At 37.2% G+C, this 21,242-nt stretch overlaps 1 protein-coding gene across 3 annotated transcripts in view; it reads left to right on the top strand.

Annotated features, from left to right (window-relative positions):
- The first annotated feature begins 5,957 nt into the window (after nucleotides 1–5,957).
- LOC122836021 (anoctamin-1-like) overlaps nucleotides 5,958–21,242 on the top strand; it is a 45,490-nt gene continuing 30,205 nt past the window's right edge. Inside the window, exons 1-8 of one of the 3 annotated variants that reach the window (XM_044125636.1) lie at nucleotides 5,958–6,332; nucleotides 10,242–10,571; nucleotides 12,076–12,174; nucleotides 15,702–15,853; nucleotides 17,262–17,316; nucleotides 17,691–17,739; nucleotides 18,238–18,293; nucleotides 18,694–18,735. In XM_044125636.1, the coding sequence (XP_043981571.1) occupies nucleotides 6,237–6,332; nucleotides 10,242–10,571; nucleotides 12,076–12,174; nucleotides 15,702–15,853; nucleotides 17,262–17,316; nucleotides 17,691–17,739; nucleotides 18,238–18,293; nucleotides 18,694–18,735 (879 nt within the window). In that variant the 5' untranslated portion in view covers nucleotides 5,958–6,236. The remainder of the gene's footprint in view (nucleotides 6,333–10,241; nucleotides 10,572–12,075; nucleotides 12,175–15,701; nucleotides 15,854–17,261; nucleotides 17,317–17,690; nucleotides 17,740–18,237; nucleotides 18,294–18,693; nucleotides 18,736–21,242) is intronic. The other 2 variants (XM_044125633.1, XM_044125635.1) reach the window with 2 other exon arrangements.

The following is a 21,242-nucleotide window of genomic DNA, read 5'->3' as shown; positions in this document are numbered from 1 at the left end:
TAGGCAGTAATGTGAGAATGAATCAAAATGGAAAATCGGGGCACCCAGGAGCGTTCCTCTGGACCGTTGACCATCCATTTGGTGAGGTACTGCCATTCACAAATGATGGGAGTCTACAATTCATTTTATGTCGTAAACTGGGTGTCCCTCAATATCCCAGGTGGGTGGAGGTGTCTCACAATGTGCTGGTCTGAACAGGCTTGATCTGGGAAACAGACGTCAAGTGAGAAAATTGACTGTGATGTGGGACCAGGGTCATTTGGAAATGGGTAAGTGTTGAAGGAGTCCAGCTAGAGGTCTATGGGAGGTTTTGTTATGGGTGCAATTGGGATAGACGAGAACATACTCCTTAAAATTGTTGTGGAGAAAAGACAGTTTGTGATGGTGTGACTAATGCCAGGATGTGTGGAAAACTTGGCTCAGTGGATCCAATAGATGAAATGGCCTCTGACAGAGGTAGGGGATGTAAGTTCTGTACCGAATGTGCAACTAGGAAGTTTATGCAAATAGGAGTATATTCTTACTCCTATTTGGGGGAGAACTGTTGAGAATCTGACTTCTGGTTTGATATTCTTGGAACCTTGGCAATACGAAATGCAGAGATTAAAGAGAAAGAGAAACAAGGACTAGTGAGACTGACCAGTGTTAAGTCGTTTGGCTGATTTTTCATCAGAACCAAGATGGAATGTTCAGTACTTCTCCTCTATAGCAAGAGTTTCCCCCATATCGTCATTACATTCAGCAGGAGAAAGTCTGCAGGAAAAGAAAGCACAAGGACAAAGTTTTTCTTTAGAACCTGAATGTTGGGAGAGGACAGTGCCAACCCCCATTTCAGAACGTGATGAACTCTTTCTGGGGGTTGGGCTGTATGACAATGGGTGTTTGGGAGAAGCGGTTATTGAGTTCGAGGAAAGCTGCATTTTCTTTGGGTGAGCAGGAGAAAGAAATCTGGAAGTGAAGGCTTTTAATGGGGTTTGACTGTAGTTTCTGATGAAGCGATGATGGAAGTTGGCAAATCCTAGGAACATTTGTAGCTGTTTGCAAGTTTGTAGGGTAGGCCAGTCAAGGACTGCTTTGACCTTCTCTGGAACATGTTTGCCCTCAAAGATGTAGCCCAGGAATGGTACGGATGAATTTGTGGAACTCACAATTCTCTGCCTTTGAAAGACTAGACAGACATGTTTTTGGTGTTCAGCCAGAGATTTGGAGTAGATTAGGATATTGTTTAAATAAACAAATACAGGGATGTTCAGGAAGTCATAGAGGATATCATTGACTAGGGCTTTGAACAGGAGCACTACAGCTGAACTGCAGTTCCTTGGCTCCCTCTGGTGGGAAAACTGTGAGAAGTAGACAGACAAAACCCTGCATTGCAAAACACCACACAGAACCCCAAACCCTGGCTTCCTAACAACTTAAAACTTTTTACATTATAAACATATGATATAGCATATTACTTGCTCATCAAGGAGAGAATGCTGCAAGTCATTGACTCGATGGAATCTGTTGGGTTTCCTTAGAAAACTTTTGGACCCATTTCAATAAGAAATAGCATTTGCCTGCATTTTTCATCACTGGGTTTAAATCGGGGTCTATACATTTGAGTTGGATTTTGCCTTTATTGTTAGATTTAATGTACTTCTTTTTGTAAATAACATTTATATTGTATAATTTATACTATAAGACAATACAGTAATATTATAATACAGTAATGAAGTCTGGTGGAGACAAAACTGGCGAACAAGTTTTTCTGCTTTTGTGAAAGAAATTGCAGGCCGAAGTTTGCAATGTTTCTAACATGAATGACATTTTGAAATTATGCTTAATATAAATCAATCAAGTTTATCTGTATAGCACATTTCAGCAACAAGGCAACAAAAAAAAAAGAAATCTTTTTTACAGCAAAACCACTGTTGGTCGTGATGATGCAACACGGTCTTAAATAGTATCATGGAGACGCGCGGTTGTGATGATGTGCTGAAGGAGGAATGTCGGAAAGAGTCCTTAGAGAGACAGTGGCCAATTTCAAGGTGTCAGATACAGCTATGATGCCCAGTCAAATTTGTTATAAGTTATTAAGGTAACACAGTTACTTTATTCTATTCTAAAATGACTGCAATATACATGCCTTCTCCTTTAAGATATATATCTAAGTTGAAAGTCAAAAGTGATATGCAGCGACATTTAGGCATAGTACTCAGTCTGCCACCTTGTTGGAGGTAAGGAAGCACAAACACCAATCCACCAGCAACTCCACTCTCCTGCACACAACACAACAACCCTACAGTTGGTGCCTCTGAACTCCACCTGCAGGCAAGGTTGGAGAAGACACAACATGGACGGAGTGAGGTTTTAACTGCCAAGCATAGTGTCACAAATCAAACTTTATAATTTAACATGGCTGCAATTTGTTGATTTACTTTAGGCTTTTAGACACACAGAACCCACATTCTGTTGCTATTTTCATATAAACTTTTAACAGGAAACCTGCCTTCACCCCTGTAGCAATTAATACATGTGACTATACAAGAAAGTTTGCTCGTTCAGAAAATATAAATTGATTTGAAATTAAACTGCCTATCTCAGGTCAAAGTAGATTATCTATTTTCTTAAATCTTTACATGTAGATTCAAATGGTTTTTATTGTAAATCATTAAAAGGGTATACTTGGACAACTGTACATAAAGTGGTAAGTGTTGCTTTTAGAAAATTTGAGGAGCTGTATGTGAACACTAATACCACTTTGTTCTGTTTACTGTGAGAACTGACTTTTGAACCCTAAATGTTGTTCCTCGTCAGACATGTGTTATCCTTTGGGAGCCTGACAGCCTAGGCTCGGAGGTCTCCACTTCCTTCCTTTGCATGATTCTTAAAATGTCTAAAAATATGCTGACAAGCGGATGTTTCTGTTATGTTACATAAGCCTGGAGGATTAAATGTTACGAATGAGAGGTTCCACAGAAATTTTCTGGAAGATGTTTCTTTTAAAATAAACAGTCTTAGAAAATGGAAGTTTCCTGGAACTGCTTCACAAAGGGAGATTTATGCAGTTTAATATTTTGATCACTTTTTAATATACTTGAAAGAAATGTCATCAGTTTCTCAGGGATGTTCCTTCCTTCCAAAATCCAACACCAATAATAAAGAATTCACTCATTCAAACTGTCACACTGAGTAAAAGAGCAACACAGTTGAAAAGAAACTCTTCTCTCTTCACCATATCTTATTGCCACATTTCTTCCCAGAGCAGGATTTGTTTTGTAGTAGCGCTGTATGATAATATTGTCTATAAACAAACAATTGTGTTAGAATGAAGAAACTAGAAATGTTAAATTAGGAAAGTTTTGATATTTCTTACCCGAGAGATTAGGACGCCCTATGGCTAATATTTACTTTCATTTATCTCTTTAAGTGATCCAAGATTAGTTGAACATGTTGAATTAAATATGTTGTATTTTTTAATCACCTAAAAAATTGGTGTTTGTGATATGCCAAAATTCATTATTACTTTACAAATGTATATCTTTTGTTACATACTTTAACCCACGGAGGTCATCATTTTTCATAGATGGTTTGATGACGTCATTAGGTCTGTTCTGTATTGGGATCTACAGCGTAAACACAAGACAGCTAACTTTACCTGAGTTGTTGTTAATCATGTTGTGTTTAATTGGTGTAATTTTAGATAATGCTACACTGGTCACTTTTAGGTGTAATAAAAAAAAAAAAAGACAAAAACTGTGAGATGAATATGGATCGCTTCCCACATGAAAAAAAAAAAAAGAAGAAGAAGTGCATAGTGGGAGAGAGCCAGAGCTGAAAACAACTACTGAAGGACCTGCAATGATGACCTGAACATTTCTCACCAGAAGACTTTGAGTCAGCTAACAAACTAAAAACAAATGTCATGATGGCAGTAGTACACCCTACTGTCTTATTTCTAATTATCCTTCTTTGATTGAAATTGAATTATTTTTTTTTGTTTTGCTTAGTCACCTAACTCTGACATAGTCTATAGTAAAACAGAAGATCAAATCAAAGAAAAATGTTTGTTTCCTCTCAGGCTGGCGTAGGAGGATTTGTTGGAACTTTCTCCTGTTTTACAATTTCTAAGCCTGACTTCTACTTTCAGTCTCTCTCTCTGATATATTTGCTATTTGACAGGATAAGTTATTAGTGGGAGAAGGATTCCTATGTTGTTTATTTAAGTCTTTCTCAGCTGCGTTAAAATGTGTTTGATCCTATTTGTCCAAAACCATGTGCACCATTTCCCCTCACATGGAATTAAAGGACAGTAGCTGATTTCATAATAGATTCCAATACTCAGCCATGCAAATGTCCTACATTAATTAGTTAATGTAGGTTTTTTTGCACCTACATTAACTAATTATATGTTCCTCCATATTAGAAATATAGAGGAACATATTACTAATAATTTCAAAAATTATTGTAACTCAATTTATATTTGCTGGAACATTTGTGGGCAACAATAACTTCAAGGAATGTTTGTGACTTCAGGATGTATATGTTCCAGGCTTATGAACCTGCAATTGATTCCAGATTTTTTAAAAAATTCTTTATATAGCTACTGTCTATATGCACCTATGCCATTTTTTCAGCCAATTATGAAGAAATCTTTCGTATTAGTTCTTGGTACAATTTCTGCTACCAAATCTAACAACCCCTCATAAAATTTATTTCAAAATAATAAAAAAGAATAGCTACAATAAATACCAATAGCAGCCCTTTTCATAGAAAATGTTGGGTTATTCTTCTCTTACTCTATATAAGCCATGCTAATTAACCTTTATTAGTAATGTCATATAATCATGACAGTAAGAATTCACGATCTATTTCTGTGCTTTATTGTATATTACAAAAATTATTTGTAATTTCAGACATCAAGCTCTAGAAGGCAATATTTTTACTTTTGCAACATTTCTGCCCTCTTTTTGTAAATTCAACAGTGCAGTGCTATTCCCTCCTCAGATTGAACTACTGTCTGTATTTTCAAATTGGAGTTTGCCTTTTCTTAATTGGTAAGCAAATCCCCTTGTTTGGTGTTATAAAATTGAGATTAACATTGCAAAGTAGAAAAAAAATTACATTCAATAATGTAGACAACAATGAAACAAACAAAACACCAAAACAAAAATTAACACAAAGCAGCTCTTATCTTGATCCACAAGCTCAAACCCAAAGACCTAAAGAGCAAAACATGGAGAGTCATATATGAGATAAAATAAGATGAATAAAAATAGAAACATTAGCTTGAAATACAAATCAGCACAGTGACGCATTTGGTAGAGCTGTTGCCTTGTAGCAAGAAGGTCCTGGGTTCGATTCCAGGACCTTCCATACAAACTCCTGGGTTCTGCATGGAGTTTGTATGTTCTTCCTGTGCATGCGTGGGTTCTCTCCAGGTTCTCCGGTTTCCTCCCACAGTCCAAAAACATGGCTGTCAGGTTAATTGGTCTCTCTAAATTCTCCCTAGGTGTGAGTGTGAATGGTTGTATATCTTTGTGTTGCTCTGCGACAGACTGGTGACCTGTCCAAGGTGTACCCCGCCTCTCGCCCAGAACGTAGCTGGAGATAGGCACCAGCAACCCTCCCGACCCCATTAAGGGATAAGGGTGACCAGAAAATGGATGGATGGATGGATGGATGGATAGCTTGAAATACATTTTAGGGTAGTAGTTCATTGTTAAAATATAAATTTGCTCCTTTGGGTTTTTGGGGGCAAATATGGCTTTAGGATTATTGGAGTTTCTTTTGAAAGTATTTCACACTTCTCACATCCCATTTGATCTTGCCTGCCATTGGTAGACAGCCAGACAGTGAGAGAGGTGGGCTTTGTCTTGAGGTGCTCAATCCTTTAATTATTATAACTGAGGAAATGTAGAGAGAGTGAGGGAGGGAACTTTCTGTTCAGAGGTTTATCGTTGTCTAAGTTTAGATCTTGGCTCACAGACGGTGTCTCAAGTAACAAGACTAGAGACTCGCTACAGCGACTCCACATTCCAGATGGAAACACAGCCACACGGAGAGCTAAACGGAGACAAGCACGGAAAAATTGCGAGTCAGAAAAAGGGAGAGGCAGTATAAGGTTTATTCATGCCCTGTACTGTAACTGGATATTTTACACAGAAGACACACATTAACTCACCGAGCACAACATAGAATATTTGCTCTGAGACTTCTTCCTGGTGGGTTTATGTCTCTGTTCTGCCTAAACTATGGCAGAAGAAGCAATCTCAGAACCTCAGCAGTCATCAGCCTCTGGGTCCACTCAACATTTTCTACGAGATGTCATCTTTCACGGCAAGTTCAGGGTGAGTATCATCTTAAGTAGTAAGAACATGCAGAAGACAAAATAAATTGCTCTGAGAGTTCGTTAACAGGTTGATGCTTCTTTTTTGTTATTTTACTTTTGATTCAAAATGTCCTTGTCTTGCAAATATAAATCTAGCCAAAAAATATTAATGATGCAACTCTTTCAGGGGATAGGAATTACAATAAATTTCCAGATGCTCAGAGAGATTCTTCCTTTGAAGTATCTTGCCTTACTTTTTAATTTGGATTTATTTTTGATAGGTATTGATTCATAGACAGTGTTGGTTCTACTGAGAGCCATTGCTGCAACCTCAGAGATTTTGTTGTTCTGTTGACATTCGACCTAACATTTCAAATACCTGCATCCAACACACCATTCTTGACAGTACATACAAAACCCCAAAAAAACTGGATTACCGCTGCAGCTACAGTCAGAGATATCTGCTAATAGGAGGACATATGGTCCTGTTAGCATTTCAAAAAATTAAGCACAAAGCTCATGCTGTTTCTAAAATGGTTGTTTTGGACTAAATATAAAAATGTGACTATTTTTGGCCATCTGTGATACAGTCACCAAAGGAGTTCTGACAGACTACTGTATTTGACTGAGAGATGAAAAGAGTTTTGGTTTCCTTATCAAGTCCATAGAGTTTAAAAATGACCTTTTGGGCATCCCTTATATAGCGGGTCAAATAAACGGACTATTGAGAGTATCCACTAGATGACACTAAAGTCTGAATGATTGGATGAAGTTGTTTTAAAAGTTTCTGATGCTTGGGTTTCCTTTCTGTGCTCTGGTTTCCTCCCACTGTATGAAAACCTGTAAGGTGACAGCTTGCTTAGTTTAAACTGACTTTACGGGTGAGCGTAGGAATGCATGGTTATTTGTCTGTGTCCCATACAGTGTCTTGAAAATGTTTTCATACTTCTGGACCCTTTCTCCATTTTGTTGTGCAGAAAAATTCTGCATTGCTTTTAAATATTTTTACAGTTGCAACTTTGGAGGTACTGGATCCTGATTTTTTTTCCCCTCATGTTCCTTTGCAAAATATCACAGGTCTTATCAGAGTGTCTGTGAACAGTACAATTTGCCACATGTCCTCAATGTAAGGCTGGATTTTCACTGGACATTTCTAACCCGTGAATATGCTCTGATCCACACCATCTTTTGGCTGTTTATAGTTGTTGTTTTGATGGACAGTGAACCCCGGCCCCAGTTACATGTCTTTTCTAAAAAATACTTTAATGTTTGTGATTGGAAATGTGACAAGATGTAAAAAAATTCAATAGATGTGAAAACTTTGAAAACACACTATATATCTCTGTGATTTGGACTGACGCTCTCAGCTGGTTTCTCTCATTTATTGACTGCAATTCACTGCTGAGACAGGCTCCGGTTTCCCATCGTGACGCAGGGGCAACGTTGGGCCAAAAGCACAGTGTGAAATGTTCTCATCTATTACAACCAAATTTCAAAGCAAACCTCACTAGAGAGGTTTGCTCAACCTTTAGATAAACATGTTACATGTGTCTTAAAGGTGGTCTGCTTTATTCATTCCAATTTCTATTTGCCTATATGGTATGTGCTCTACTCTCTATTTTCAAAATTGTTTGGGAATTAAGATTATGTTTTGATTTTATGTGTGAGAATAAAATCATCACAAATCTTGATTTTTCATTGAGGAAGATGTGTGATGATTTTACTGTTATATCACTGACCACTTTCACAAAAACATCCGTCAAGAACCAATAACGACAAGTCGCCTCTGAGCTCCTTCTGGCCTTTAAAACTAACAAGTGGATACATTAAACAGAACAGCTTGTTAAATCATCACAGGCAACACAGAACAAACAACCGTGCACGCACACACACGCACACACACCGACCTCAGTGTATTTAGAGACCAGTTAACCTGATGGTCATGTTTCTGGGCTGTGGGAAGGAGCCGGAGCATTCAGAGAGAACCCAACCATGAACATTGAGAACATGCAAACTCCATGCAGATTTAACCCTGAGATCATCTTGCGGCGAGGCAACAGAGTTAACCAATGGGTGGGGTGGGAGGCTTCGTTCTAAAAAACACACACACACATGACAGCCACCTTAGCTGCTAAAACGGGCAAATAAGAACTTTAAATTGTTTTAAATTCTTGAAAACTTGCTCTACATTGCAAGGATAAAAGTAAATAATGACAAGAGAAAAAAAGGTTACACATCTGCCCAAGCGACACAGCTGAAGCACCTAATAGAGAAATTGTCAAACCCACTTGTCGATGTTGAGCTTATTACTGGATAAATTTGTGTACAATCACTTGAGCTTAACATCATAGTCAGTACTGTGCCTTCACAGTGCTGCACAATAACCCTTTTTACTTCCAGTCACCTACTAATCAGGGCTTCAGCTTTGAAACTAAAAAGGGCTCAAGAAGCTGTGAGCATTTCAGGTTGAAGAGATTTCTAAATGAAAATAAAATTGACAATTAACATCAAGGGTAAAAATTGTTGTAGATGTTAGATCTCAGAGTCTGAATCAATGTACCTGTCAGTTAAATGACTTTCGTTTGGTGACTGAGAAGCAGTCAAACTGTGAAAAAAATGCATAAAGAACATATGAGGATGTCTTGGTGCTCCTTGCACCAGGATGCTGGCAGCTGATACTGTTTTCCCCAGAGATAAGGATCTGGATGGACGCTATCAGATTGCTTTCTCACGGGTTTCACAGACTTGGTGAACACTTTAGACTTAGAGCTGTGCACCAAGCAGTCAGTGTTAACCAGCTGCTGTCATATGGGGGTGTGGCTGGTCTTCAGATGTAGATTTATATTTAGAAATCATAAAGTAATAGCCAGAGGTTATGACAGCTCATAATTCACCTACTATATATGTCCTAGAATTTCCAGGAAGGGCCATGCTAGACATGATGCATGGCTTCACTTATTTGGTACACAAATTATCTCCAACCTGTGGAAACCATCAATTTACATCTACTCTATCTTTAATCTAATCTGTCCGTAAGAAATGTCTCTTCATAACTTTGAAGATGCAAAAAGATATTTGGCCAGACAGACTCAAAGCAAAACATGAGTACTCCATTCAAATGTTGATGTTGTATCATTCACTTTTATGTTTTCGTAATTGTTCTAGCAAAATATCCTGAGAAAGGTAGAATGCCCAGGTGTCACTGACACACAAAGCAGCCCTAGCTCAGTAACTAAGACATGTGGCCGAGAAAACATATTAAACAGTCGTTTCATAAAAACGTGAATAGCCTTCTTTCACTGCAGGATTTTCTCTTGATAAGCTGCCTGTCTTTTGCAGGTAAAGTACTGACTTGTCAGAACTACTTCACCAAACTCCTTTTCAAATCTACTCAGGTCCGCTGTAGCAACATTTTCCTTTGACTCTGTCCTGTTTATTCCTGAAAGAATTTGACAATGCACAAAACTGAAAAATAAAACAATGTTGCTTTTTTAAAATATGTGTTTTGCCCAAAATCTCACCAAATATTTTTGTCCCGAACAAATAGTTTAGTATTCTTGAAAAAAGACTAAACTAACTTGGAAGTAACTTTTCACATGTGGGAGTTTGTCATAAGTAAATAATTCCTTAACACTGATGTAAAAATAAGAGTTCCACTCACAGACTATTTTAGTTATAACAAAGAAAATATGTCTTGTTATGAGTAAAATAGTCTGCAAATGCAACCAGCACTTTTTCAGCAAAGGTAAGGAATTATTTACTTAAAGGAAACTTCTAATATTTTTCTGAAACATTACTTGCAAGTTATTTTGTCTGTTTTAAAGTCTTCTTAAATATTTGCACAATAATCTAGACAAAGATCTGTTTTTGCAGTGTGGAATCTGGTTTCTCCATCTTCTCTATTGTGTTTTGTGTTTGCTGATTTCAGGCTCTCAGTCCAGAGGAAAGCACCAGTTGCTGTCATGGACTTTTCTTCCAGGATGGTCAGCGGCGTGTTGACTACATTCTCACTTACCCTGTGAGGAAGTCAGGTGGCGGGCGCTCCAGTCGACAGTCAGACCACAGTCTCACAGAGAACTTTGCTTCCCGCACTCTTGGACAAAGCAAGCAGGTTCAAGGTGCAACCACAGTGGCTGATGTGGAAATGGGATGTCTGGGAGAACCGCTTAACAGCCAAGAGGATCTCAAAACGTTCAGGAGAGAAGAGTTTGAGAAAAATCTGAAAGAAATGGGACTAGAGCTGGAAAAAGATGAGGAAGTGAGTTTACATTTTGACTTTTGACCCCTGCTTTTAAAAGTGTTTTGCTCTGATCTCTGTACATGCTTCATTTTACATTGGTAAAACAGTCAATACAGCTTATTAAAAAAAATGCAGAAAAATTCCCACTGCGCTATAAGCCTCATTTTAATGATGGAACTGCATCTAGACATTAGACCTGCACAACAACCAAATTTCTCCAAAAGAGGTCAAAGCTCAGATAAAATGAGAAAAACTCACAAGGGCAAACGTCAGTAGATCATGTAGAAATGCCAGAAAATGTAAACGTTTCACTATGAAACATCATTTCCACCAGAACCACAACAGTGCAACCGTGTCTCAAAGCTGAAGATTCTCTCCTGACCTGTCCTCTAATTAAATGTCAATTTGAAAAAATAAATTCATTTTTTCGGGGGAGGTTCCACTCATGTTTAATTGGTGTGCTCAAACACTTCAGAGAACCTGAGGGGAATTAACAACAATAGTTTAAAAGGGGCAATGATATTATTTTAAATCTATGCTATTACATGCCAACCAAAACACTGACCCTTTAAAAAGCAAGAATAAAAAAGTAATGAAAGGCTTAAATCAAAAATGGCATTATCTAATCATGAACTTCAAAAAAATTAAATATTACATGGCTGAAATCTTATATTGTTGTTTTATTTATCTACAGTATTTTTTAAATCCACAGGGGGTCTGTAAACATTAATCAGTGACATAAATATGATAAATATGATAAATATGAGCAGCTAAAGACCCCAGAGGTGTAGTGGTGCAGGAGTTTGATGTCCAGTGGTTAGTTGTGGAAGCTGTGCCAATGATCAGCATACTGACATTAACACCCAAGGCACCCTGTAGGCTCTTGGCAAATGCAAAGAAATCCAAGAAGCTGGCAAAGAAGAAACTCGAAGTCTGAATGGCAGCGGAGAAGCAGAACAACCTTGGAGACTGTAGGCCTAGAGGCACGGGGGTCATCATTGTAAGGCTGGAGCCTGATGACAATGACTGACGAACACAGGAAGCCAGTGGTGAAGGAGTCTCTGGAGTCTGGTGTGGGCAGCAGAGGGAAGCCGAAGACCAGACTAGAGGCTCAGGAGGCTGAGGCCCATGGTGGAGCTCAGAATCAGAGCTCCACCATGGGAGCTCTCCATCTTCTCTATCGTGTTTTGTGATAGATGCTGACTGTTCTCAAACCCCTCAAAGAATCCGAATCCATGAAATGATCAGAGTAGAAACAAATGAAATCCAAGGTGCAAAGAGATTTATGCAGTGATCTTCCTGTTATAGGGGAAAAAATTTCTGAGTATCATCTACATGATAACAACAAGTAATCTTATGCTTTCTGATCTGAGACAATTGGCAAGAGACAAGGAGAAGAAGATCATAGTTTCCAATCGAGAAAATCAAGACAAAGTCATTTTAAAATATGTTTTTTAATAATTCAACAATTTCTGCTGAGTATAGAATCTGAAATTCAAACAATTTTCTTTATTTGTGGCAGGCCATGATTCCTGGTTTGGGCTTTGTAAAGATTCATGCACCCTGGAACGTTCTCTGTCGAGAGGCTGAATTAATGAAGCTAAAGATGCCCACAAAGAAGGTAAGTTCAACTGATTCCTGCAGTGATCGATCTGCAGTGATTAATGGGGATGCTGTATGATGTTTCTATCGACAGTTTTGGTTGCCAAATCTGAGGTTTCCAACAATCATGCAACGTGTGTACTTACCTATGGTGTGAGCTGATGGGTGCAAAGCAAAACCCCTTATTATTTTTGTCATCAGTAGTGTTAAACTGGGACTGCATCTCAAGTATACAACTTTTTGTATTTATGAGAGCAGTGATTCCATATTTCTTGTCAGGTTATTTGAAAAAAAGTCTTTGTTTCATGTGCCTTGCGATGACATTTGCTGTGAATTGATGTTTTATATTAACAGAAGTGAATGGAATGAAGTTGAATTGAAGATGCCTTTTAGTGTGAATATGGTGCAGCTTAGAGAGGGGTTCAGTCCACACATATAAGCCCCGAGTAACATCCCAGGAGAAAACTAAGTTCAGGAACTGATGGGGTGTTGATAGTCAGTAACATCTCGTTCTGCCAAACTATCTTAAGCTGTACTGTGAACACCTAAGTGCCTCTTGTCCAACTTCATCCCCTTGTTGAAATGAGATGCTTTGATCAGCTGGCCAGTACCATCCTTGTGCAGCATTGGAAAAGTGCTTAGAGGGAAAAGTGGTCTGTGTTTGTCGGCATCATCTGTCATTCACTCCATTTGTGTCTATCTGCAGGGCAGCATATGGCTCTTTGACTTCTTGACAGCTGATGTTATTACATTACTCTCTCTCTATACATGTATATATCTTAGAGTTGAAAGAACGTTAACTTGCTCCTCTCACTGTGCCCACTAGAGCTGACAGAATAATGCTGCAACATGTTTTCACAAAATCCCTAAACAGCCATATTCATCTCCATTGAGGAGCAGAAACACAGCATCCAGCTTTATGTGATTCTTATTCCACCCAGCCAATAAACAGTGCCACCAAGCCTGTAACACACACAGGTTTCTTGAACATGCACATTTTTCTCATTGTTCCTTATTTTTGGAACAATGAGGCTCAGATTGCAGCTTTTTCCAAGAGAATGTGAAGTTCTTCAAGACACTGACTTTCTTTTTCACTTTTACTGATTTTCTAATTTGCTGACAGGTATAAAACGATGATCAACTTTTTGTCTGCTGAAAAACTGCAGAATAAACGTCACCCCCAAAATGACTCCAGTAATACTTTCACAGGGTAGAACTTGTGAAAGTATATCAGCAAGTTCTACCTCTAATCTGTACAACCAAAATCCATCTCAAGTTTCTCTGCCATTTATCCCAGTTTAGTCACCATGAAAAAAATGTCCAAATCATCAGTTTTCCCATTATATGCATTGTCAGCAAGGAACACCTGTGATTTCATAGGTGTGCCTTGTTGGCAATATGGCTGCATATTGGCACATGTTGACAATATGCATGTGATAATATGCTGCCATACTGTCACATGCCCAGTGGCAAGATTACTGAATGTCATCCTAAACTATGCTCAGAAATTCTGTCACCTTCAAATAGTGCTAAAGATAAGGGGCATTGTTTGGTAATACAGCATTGAACCATGGTAGTGAAAGATACCAACCACACTACCAGCTGAGTCCGTTATGAGACAAGCTAAAAGGGAAATCCAGTCATTAAAACATTATTTATGACCAGTTTGGACATTCACATATCTGCTTATTGGAGTGATGGTCACTAAACTACCAGATGCAGGAAGGATAATTCTACAATAAAACTGGAGTATATCACTTTTACAAAAATATGTTTTTAACATATTTGCTAAAACTTTCAGCATGTTGTAACAGCATAGTATGAGGCACATGATCTGAGGGAAGCAGATTTTTCCTCAGATTATCTGTCTTATAGCATAATGTTATATAATGCTAATTTTAACAAATATGTAAAAAAAAAATAAATAAATAAATAAATTTTCTGGTCACATGGTGCAGCTTTAAAGAACAGAAGTTCCTGAATGTTCCAAATGTTGTAAAGCTTTGTCTCAAGTAATCAGCGCTAGACCTTTTTTGTTTAGCATTTTGTTGAACTTGATCAATCAACCAATAAAGTTTATTTGTATAAAACGTTTCGGCAACAAGGCAGTTCAAAGTGCCTCACACAAAAAATGCAAAGTCATGAAAGAGGAACAGTCAACAACTGAGAAAACCAGTAATAAACATAATATTTTGATGTGTGCCATCATCACAAAAAGAAATATTTCATAATATGATGGTTCTAAAGCTCTAAACAGGGTTTTAGTCTTGTTTAAAAGGAATACAATGTTTCAGTCATTTTGCAGTTTTCTGGAAGTTTGTTCCAGATTTGTGATTTTCCATGTTTGTTTCTGGGGATGTAGAGCAGAACCAGAACCAGAAGATCAGAGAGGTCTGGAAGGTTGAGCAATAGCAGATCTTTAATGCATTGTGGTACTAAACTGTTCAGTGATTTATGAACTAACAACAGTAGTTTAAAGTCTATGCTGTCAGTGGAAGGACTTTAGAACTGGGTGATGTGCTTTGTCTTCCTGATTTTAGTCAGAACACTAGCAGCAGCATTCTGGATCAGCTCCAGGTGGAGGGTTAGGTTTTCTAGGCAGATCTGTAAGATACTGTAAAGCCACTTTGATGTCAACCCAACTAATGATAAACTCGTGGATGAGCTTAGATCTTGCTGAGACATTAGTCCTTTAATTCTGGAAATGTTCTTCAGGTGATAATTTGGAATTAAGTATTGCTACTATAGATTGTGATCTTACATAAACTCTAATATAGCACTTTTCTGCAGATGGATTTAGTTTTATCCCTTTTTAGAGGAAGTTGCCTTTCAAGGATGAGATGATGAGACCTTTTTTCAAAAACTCAAACAAATCTTGAACTATATGTTTATGCTGCAAACTACATTAATAAAATATTTACTGTGATGAAGTAGGACTTTGTGTTCATTCCATTAAATACTTTGTAGACTGTTTGAAAATGATTGATAAACCTGTAATCTAGGTTCTTTATAATCCCAAATTAACAAACTCTGAATATTCTGACAGTCCTGGTGTATGCTACTGATCTATTATGCCCCAGACAAGCTTTTTTCTCACCCAGGAATAATATCTGAGATTGCAGAAACAAACCTAAGAAACACACTGGATGTTTTTTATGTGCTAAATTGGGAATAGCCAAGTTTAGGACTAAGTTAGCAAGCATAATTCACCAGAACTTTCACCCTTTTTAAAATCAGAATCACAATTTTGTTATTGTCATTGTGCAACAAAACACGAGGAAATTCAAATTTAAAATGAGACTGAGCAAAATAATTCATGAGGTATCTTTAGCTGTTCAAGTTCATTTTGGCAGATATTTACTGACACAGATATTGGCAGATATTTTCTGTTGTGTAAAATAATGAATTGAGTAAGATCTTACATGATGACAAACAGGAACTATTTGTGCTTATTAGGTTGATATGGTAAGTATTTGTACTTGGGAAACAGTGTTTTGCACAGCAATGTAACACTGACTGAGGTGTGTGGTTTGTCTGGCTTTCTAGGTCTATGAGGTCAAACAATCAAGCAATGTCATGAAGAAAATCAGCTCTCTTGTCAATAAAGTGCTTGAACCATTGCACCCTAATGTTGAGGAACATCATTCCAAGAACATCAAGCACCTGTCACACTCGTTCTCCAGGGAAAAGCAACACCTGTAAGTCCACCTTGATATCTAGTTCTTTAAGAGAGGGTTATTCTTCAGTGAAGACTCAGTTATTGTCAGAGGGGAGTTGGAGAGTTGCAGCACTGACTGATTGGAAGAGCATGTGCATGTAGCACACGCTCCTCAGCAGAGTCTGGACTCAGTGACTTGTTACTCTTGACCAACTCAAAGCAGAAGTTCCTTTGTCACATGGATTTCTTCCACCATGGATTATGATTGATGGATTCATGCTGCTTTTTAAGATCTTATTAAGGAAGAATTGTGAAGATGTAGACAAGAGACTGAATTAGTTAATTTTTTAACTGAATGTTTAAATAGAAGTTGTTTTTTCAAGTGGATTAATCATAGTCTGTATTTTTGTTTACTTTGTACTTATAATTGTCCATATTGAAATGCGGACAAACTACATTTCTTTATGTGTTGTGCAGTAATGGTTATTGTAAAATTCTGGCAGCTACATCTGCAGGTAATTTACTGTAAAATTGATATTTGTAATAAAATATTTTAGTGTATCACACAATTCTGCCGTGTCTTTCACTTGGTAGACTAATTATGTTTATGGTATATATGTTCATTTTATTGTAAGTTGTCAGAAACACAGTTCTGAATTGTGATTTCTGAAATATGATTTTACCATATTTTGCTACCCACTCATTTTACCATATATGAGAAAATCCTGGCAAACACAGCTGCTGGTATATTACCATAGAGAGTTTTTTTTTTAATTACATTGTACTCTTCCTGCCAACTGAATGCAACTGGTGCAAACTAATGTGTCTTCATCTTAAAAGGGACAGAGAAAAGTGTTTGTAGTGAGCTTCTACAAGTTGTGCTTGTTTGGAAGGTTCACAGCTAGTCACACAGATCCAACATACAGGTTTGCATTTTAAAACAAATATAAGGATAAAAACATTGGTAACACTTTTTTATCAATGTGTGTATAGGTATGCAAAGCCACAATTGCAGAGGCGTCTTTATTCAATAAGGGTTATCTGTGATCTGAAGGATAAAATATTGTTAGCTAAAGACAAAAACAGAGAGTTATGTACTATGTACAGAGCAGAGTTGGTGTCATTATTATGTTGGTGTTATCTTTTTTTCAGATAAGTGTTGTCATTAAGAAATACTGCTTCTGTACATTAAATGAAAGATGAAAATAGTGCTAAATAAGTTAAACGTATTAAAATTTGACTTAAGCAGACGAGTTGTTGTCAGTATCAGTTGTGTAAAACAAGTTTGAACATTTTTACTGCAAACTCAGCTGTTTAATTACTTATATCACAGCCTGGTGGCTGTTATGCTATTTAAAAGATCAAAGTGGATATTTGTATTTGGAACTGTATTAATTATTTTGTGCCAAAAACAAAGTGATATTTTTTTCCTGTTTCTCTGTTAACAGGTTTGACCTCTCAGACAAAGAAAACTTCTTTGACAGCAAAACCAGGAGTTCCATAGTAAGTCCCCAGCAACAATTTTACTCTTGACTGTTCTTCAAGAAACCTGTTTGTTTTACATATAAACTGTACAATATGAAGCAGAAAGAGATGTTAGTAAAGGTGATAATTATGAATAATAATAAGTGATGAAGCTATCGGTCACATGGAGACCCAACTTAATCCTTTTAACCTAAAAGCTTAACCTTCTATCAGCCTACAGCATAAAATCATATTCCTAAATATGATAATACTTTCCTAAATTCTGACAAAGGTTCTGAATATAATAAGTCCTTTACTGTTTTACATTAAAGCCCTGACAGATTGGAATTGTGTTTAACTGTGTTACTGCTTTTAATGCTCTTCTTTTATAACTTTGTTTGACTCCATGTTAGGTATTTGAAATATTAAAAAGAACCAAATGCAAGACTAAATTCAGCATGGGTGAGTCCAAACCATTCTATTCTGCTTCAAAATACTATTTTATCATGACCAACATTTTTTTTATGTTTTCTTTCATGCAATGATTTAATATAAAGTGTTTGTAAACTGTAAACTGCCCATCATTATCATGCATCACCCGCAGCTGTCACATTATTTTATGCATGTTTTATCCCCACAGAACATTTTATTTTGCCTTTATGTTAACAGGCAAAAATATTTAAGAACCAGTTGTCTTTCATGAACTTGACCTAGCCAAGAGGCAACGCAACAGGCTTCACTTCCCATAGTTAAATTCAGAGTTGATGATTCAATAATAAGGAGACTAGGCAAAATGCCCTTCATGGCAACAGTCTAAGGCTAAATGATTGCTGTTGTAATTAAAAGAAATTCCTTTTTAGACAGAGATTAGGAAAAAAGGTAATAAACGTCTAGTTCTCCTGTCATGTGGTCTTGAGAATCTACCTTGAGATGGCTTTGCTCTTTGTTTTTGCCTGACAGGGATCACCAGTCTCCTTGGTAGTGGGGTTTATTCAGCAGCCTATCCTCTTCATGATGTAAGCAGTGCAAACATAGAAAAGCTTTTCATTTGGATTTCAAATCATAGGTTATACAGTTATGGAAATTAAGACAAGTCCTTCAGCATGGGTATATTCTTATAGAGGACAAAGCAGAAGCAAATATTTGTCTACTGTGATCCCGAATTACAATGAATAAACTTAAACTCTTTACTTTAGAAAGATTACCAGCTTGTTAGTAATGTGTATCCCAGTTATCATTTTCCTTGTGTTCTTTGAATTTGTTTTAAAAAGCTAAGCTTTTGTAATCAATAAAAGACATCAGCTGTAGCAGAGTGACTTTAGCAAATATTTTTTAATTCAAAACCTGACATCTGAGATGGTTAAGTCCTGCTTGGCTGCTTGAAGTCGGTGAAATAACTATGCCATATTTTCTTAGGGAGCCATTGAGGAGGAGAGTGCAGAACCCAATGACAGAAAGGTAAGAATGTTACAATATCTTAAACATCAGATTAGGTTTTCCAAAGGGTACCAAATATAGTGTGCTGCATAAAAATATATCAATCAACCACTTATCAATGATAACTGAACATCATTGCTGCACAGCACAATTGAGTTAGAGAAAGCAGAGGAGTAGCTAAGCCATCTGACACAGAGCAAGTGAGAGAGAGACTTAGGCAGAACTGTAGAAAGAGAAAGTGAGAGACAGAGATCACTGCTAATGCTCAGCCAGCTATTTTGTATTTTGTAAAATACTGCCCCCTTAGGCTTTTTGAGCTTTACATCATGTTATCATATTATTTCCTCATCAAAAACATACATGGAATGTTGCTTTGATTCTTTCATGCATATTTGAGAAATCATTTTATCTCCCTTGGCAACCATACAGCTGTGCAAAGCACCTGGGTGGCCCAAATGCCACTTCGAGAAGCAGCCCTTTCTGGAAGTTGCAGATTCCAAGCTCCAAGCTTCTGAGCTTTGGCCTCAAAGAGCAGCTCTCCTCTGGCACCCTCCCCCCAGCCCTTCAGCTCCTTCAGACTAGCCAGCAGCAAATAGCAAACACCTGGTGGAACTGCACATCTATTGAGATTATTCTAGGAGCTACTTCTCAGTGCATAACTAGTAAAAACATTAAGGGTTAATAGAGGAGTGATGTTGATGACATTCTGAAGGGCAAGTATCAGAAAGAGCAGGAGTTTATAAGACAGACAAAAGCCTAATTTCAAGGTGTTAAATTACAGTCAAAATTCTTTTAAGTCATATTTTTCAAGTATAGCATTTCTATAACAGCTGAAGCAAACAGTTACTTGGTTATGCTATGAAATGGCACTAATACCGCCCCCTTTAGACACACACACTGAGAAGATTCCTGTGGAATAAGGAAATGTTTCCAGATGTAAAGTGGTTTTTCAGGAGCGTTAGTGTTTGAGCAGCTGAGAGGTTTCACAATAAAGACAATTAGATTAGGTAGGTGGTCTCATGCAGTTGACTACGTCTGCCTTTCTTCTTTGTACTATTAAGTATTGAGCTAGATGATTGGACAATTCTAGAATCATATATCTTGGTGCAGTGTGAACAGGGTTGGTTGGTGTTTTTGCCACAATGTTTTATTGACTTGGTCCTCTGCTGTAGATCGCTGACTTTGTCTTTGTCAGAGCTTCATTGTCTAATATGGCACTTTGCTTCTTAAGAATTTTAAAAAATATAAATGATAATAACAAATTTTCTGGTTTGCTGTATTGGTTGGAGCATCTTTATGTTTCTGAATCTGGTATGGTTCAACAGGTTAGTCAACAGAAAACTGTTCCACTTTAGACACCAAGCCTCCAGGAAGGCTAAGTTACAGAATGCCACAGTCAGTGTCCTAAAAGATAATTAAAATGAAATTCAAGCTTTTATTAGCATTTTGTTATTGTATTACTATTTATGCAGAAAATGTAATTGTCTTACTCTGATTGTACTATTATGTCCCTTGCATTTTAATGCTATAAGTGTCAGTAATGAGGACAGCATAGGAAGTGAACAAAGTTCTAACATTGATTTTGTACTCATAGGAACCACAATTGAAAATGAAGCCATCCCAAATTACATGCTGTTGCTACATGCTCATCCAGGAGGCATGAATGCTGCAAGTCAATGACTCGATGCATCCTGCTGGGTTTTCTTAGATACAAATGTTTTAGACAACTTTGAAGAATGAATTGGTCTTAATGAACTGTTTGATAATTAGGATCAGTTGGAATGTATGTACGATTGAATTATTTATTTATTTTTTTCAAATTTTTCAAATGAACTCTCCACTTTCTAAACTGTTCACCAGACACACACTATTTGACCATTTAAAGTCACTCAAACAGCACTGAACAAATATTCTGGATGGTATTAAAAAAACATATGACATCAAGGCAAAAGTAACACACCCTACAACTTTGAATTCAATAGCATTTATTCCTCTGAATATGCATTAGAGAAATAGGAAAAATCACAACTAATATGCATAATTCAAAGACTTTGTTCAAAAATGTGCTTTATTTCCTCTTCCATCCATCCATCCATTTTCTGTACACCCTTCGTCCCTAATGTGGTTGGGAGGGTTGCTGGTGTCTATCTCCAGCTGCGTCCCGGGCGAGAGGCGGGGTACACCCTGGACAGGTCGCCAGTCTGTCGCAGTTATTTCCTCTTATTTAGTCTAATATGGCACAAAATTTAAGATTCACTAATGTACATAACAAGAAAGTATCTATCGGATGGAGCAAAATAAAAAATGTGTCAGAAACTTTAGTTTTTGTGAGCAAAGGTATTTGAGTCTCCCACTGAATAAATCAGACTTATTTGGACAGAAGTTTGGAGTGGTTATTTTTTCGCAGAGAATATAAAAACAATAAACCATTATGGAGAAGACAGTGATAAATTTGTGACAAAAAGAATGAGAAAAAAGCCTGACAAAGATGTTACAATAACACAGCTAATTATTGTAATATCTCAACA

Source organism: Gambusia affinis, linkage group LG08 (assembly GCF_019740435.1).
Source record: "Gambusia affinis linkage group LG08, SWU_Gaff_1.0, whole genome shotgun sequence".
In the NCBI taxonomy this organism is placed as follows: domain Eukaryota; kingdom Metazoa; phylum Chordata; class Actinopteri; order Cyprinodontiformes; family Poeciliidae; genus Gambusia; species Gambusia affinis.
Note: the sequence above shows the minus strand (reverse complement) of the source record. Positions and strands in the feature narration are given on the sequence as shown.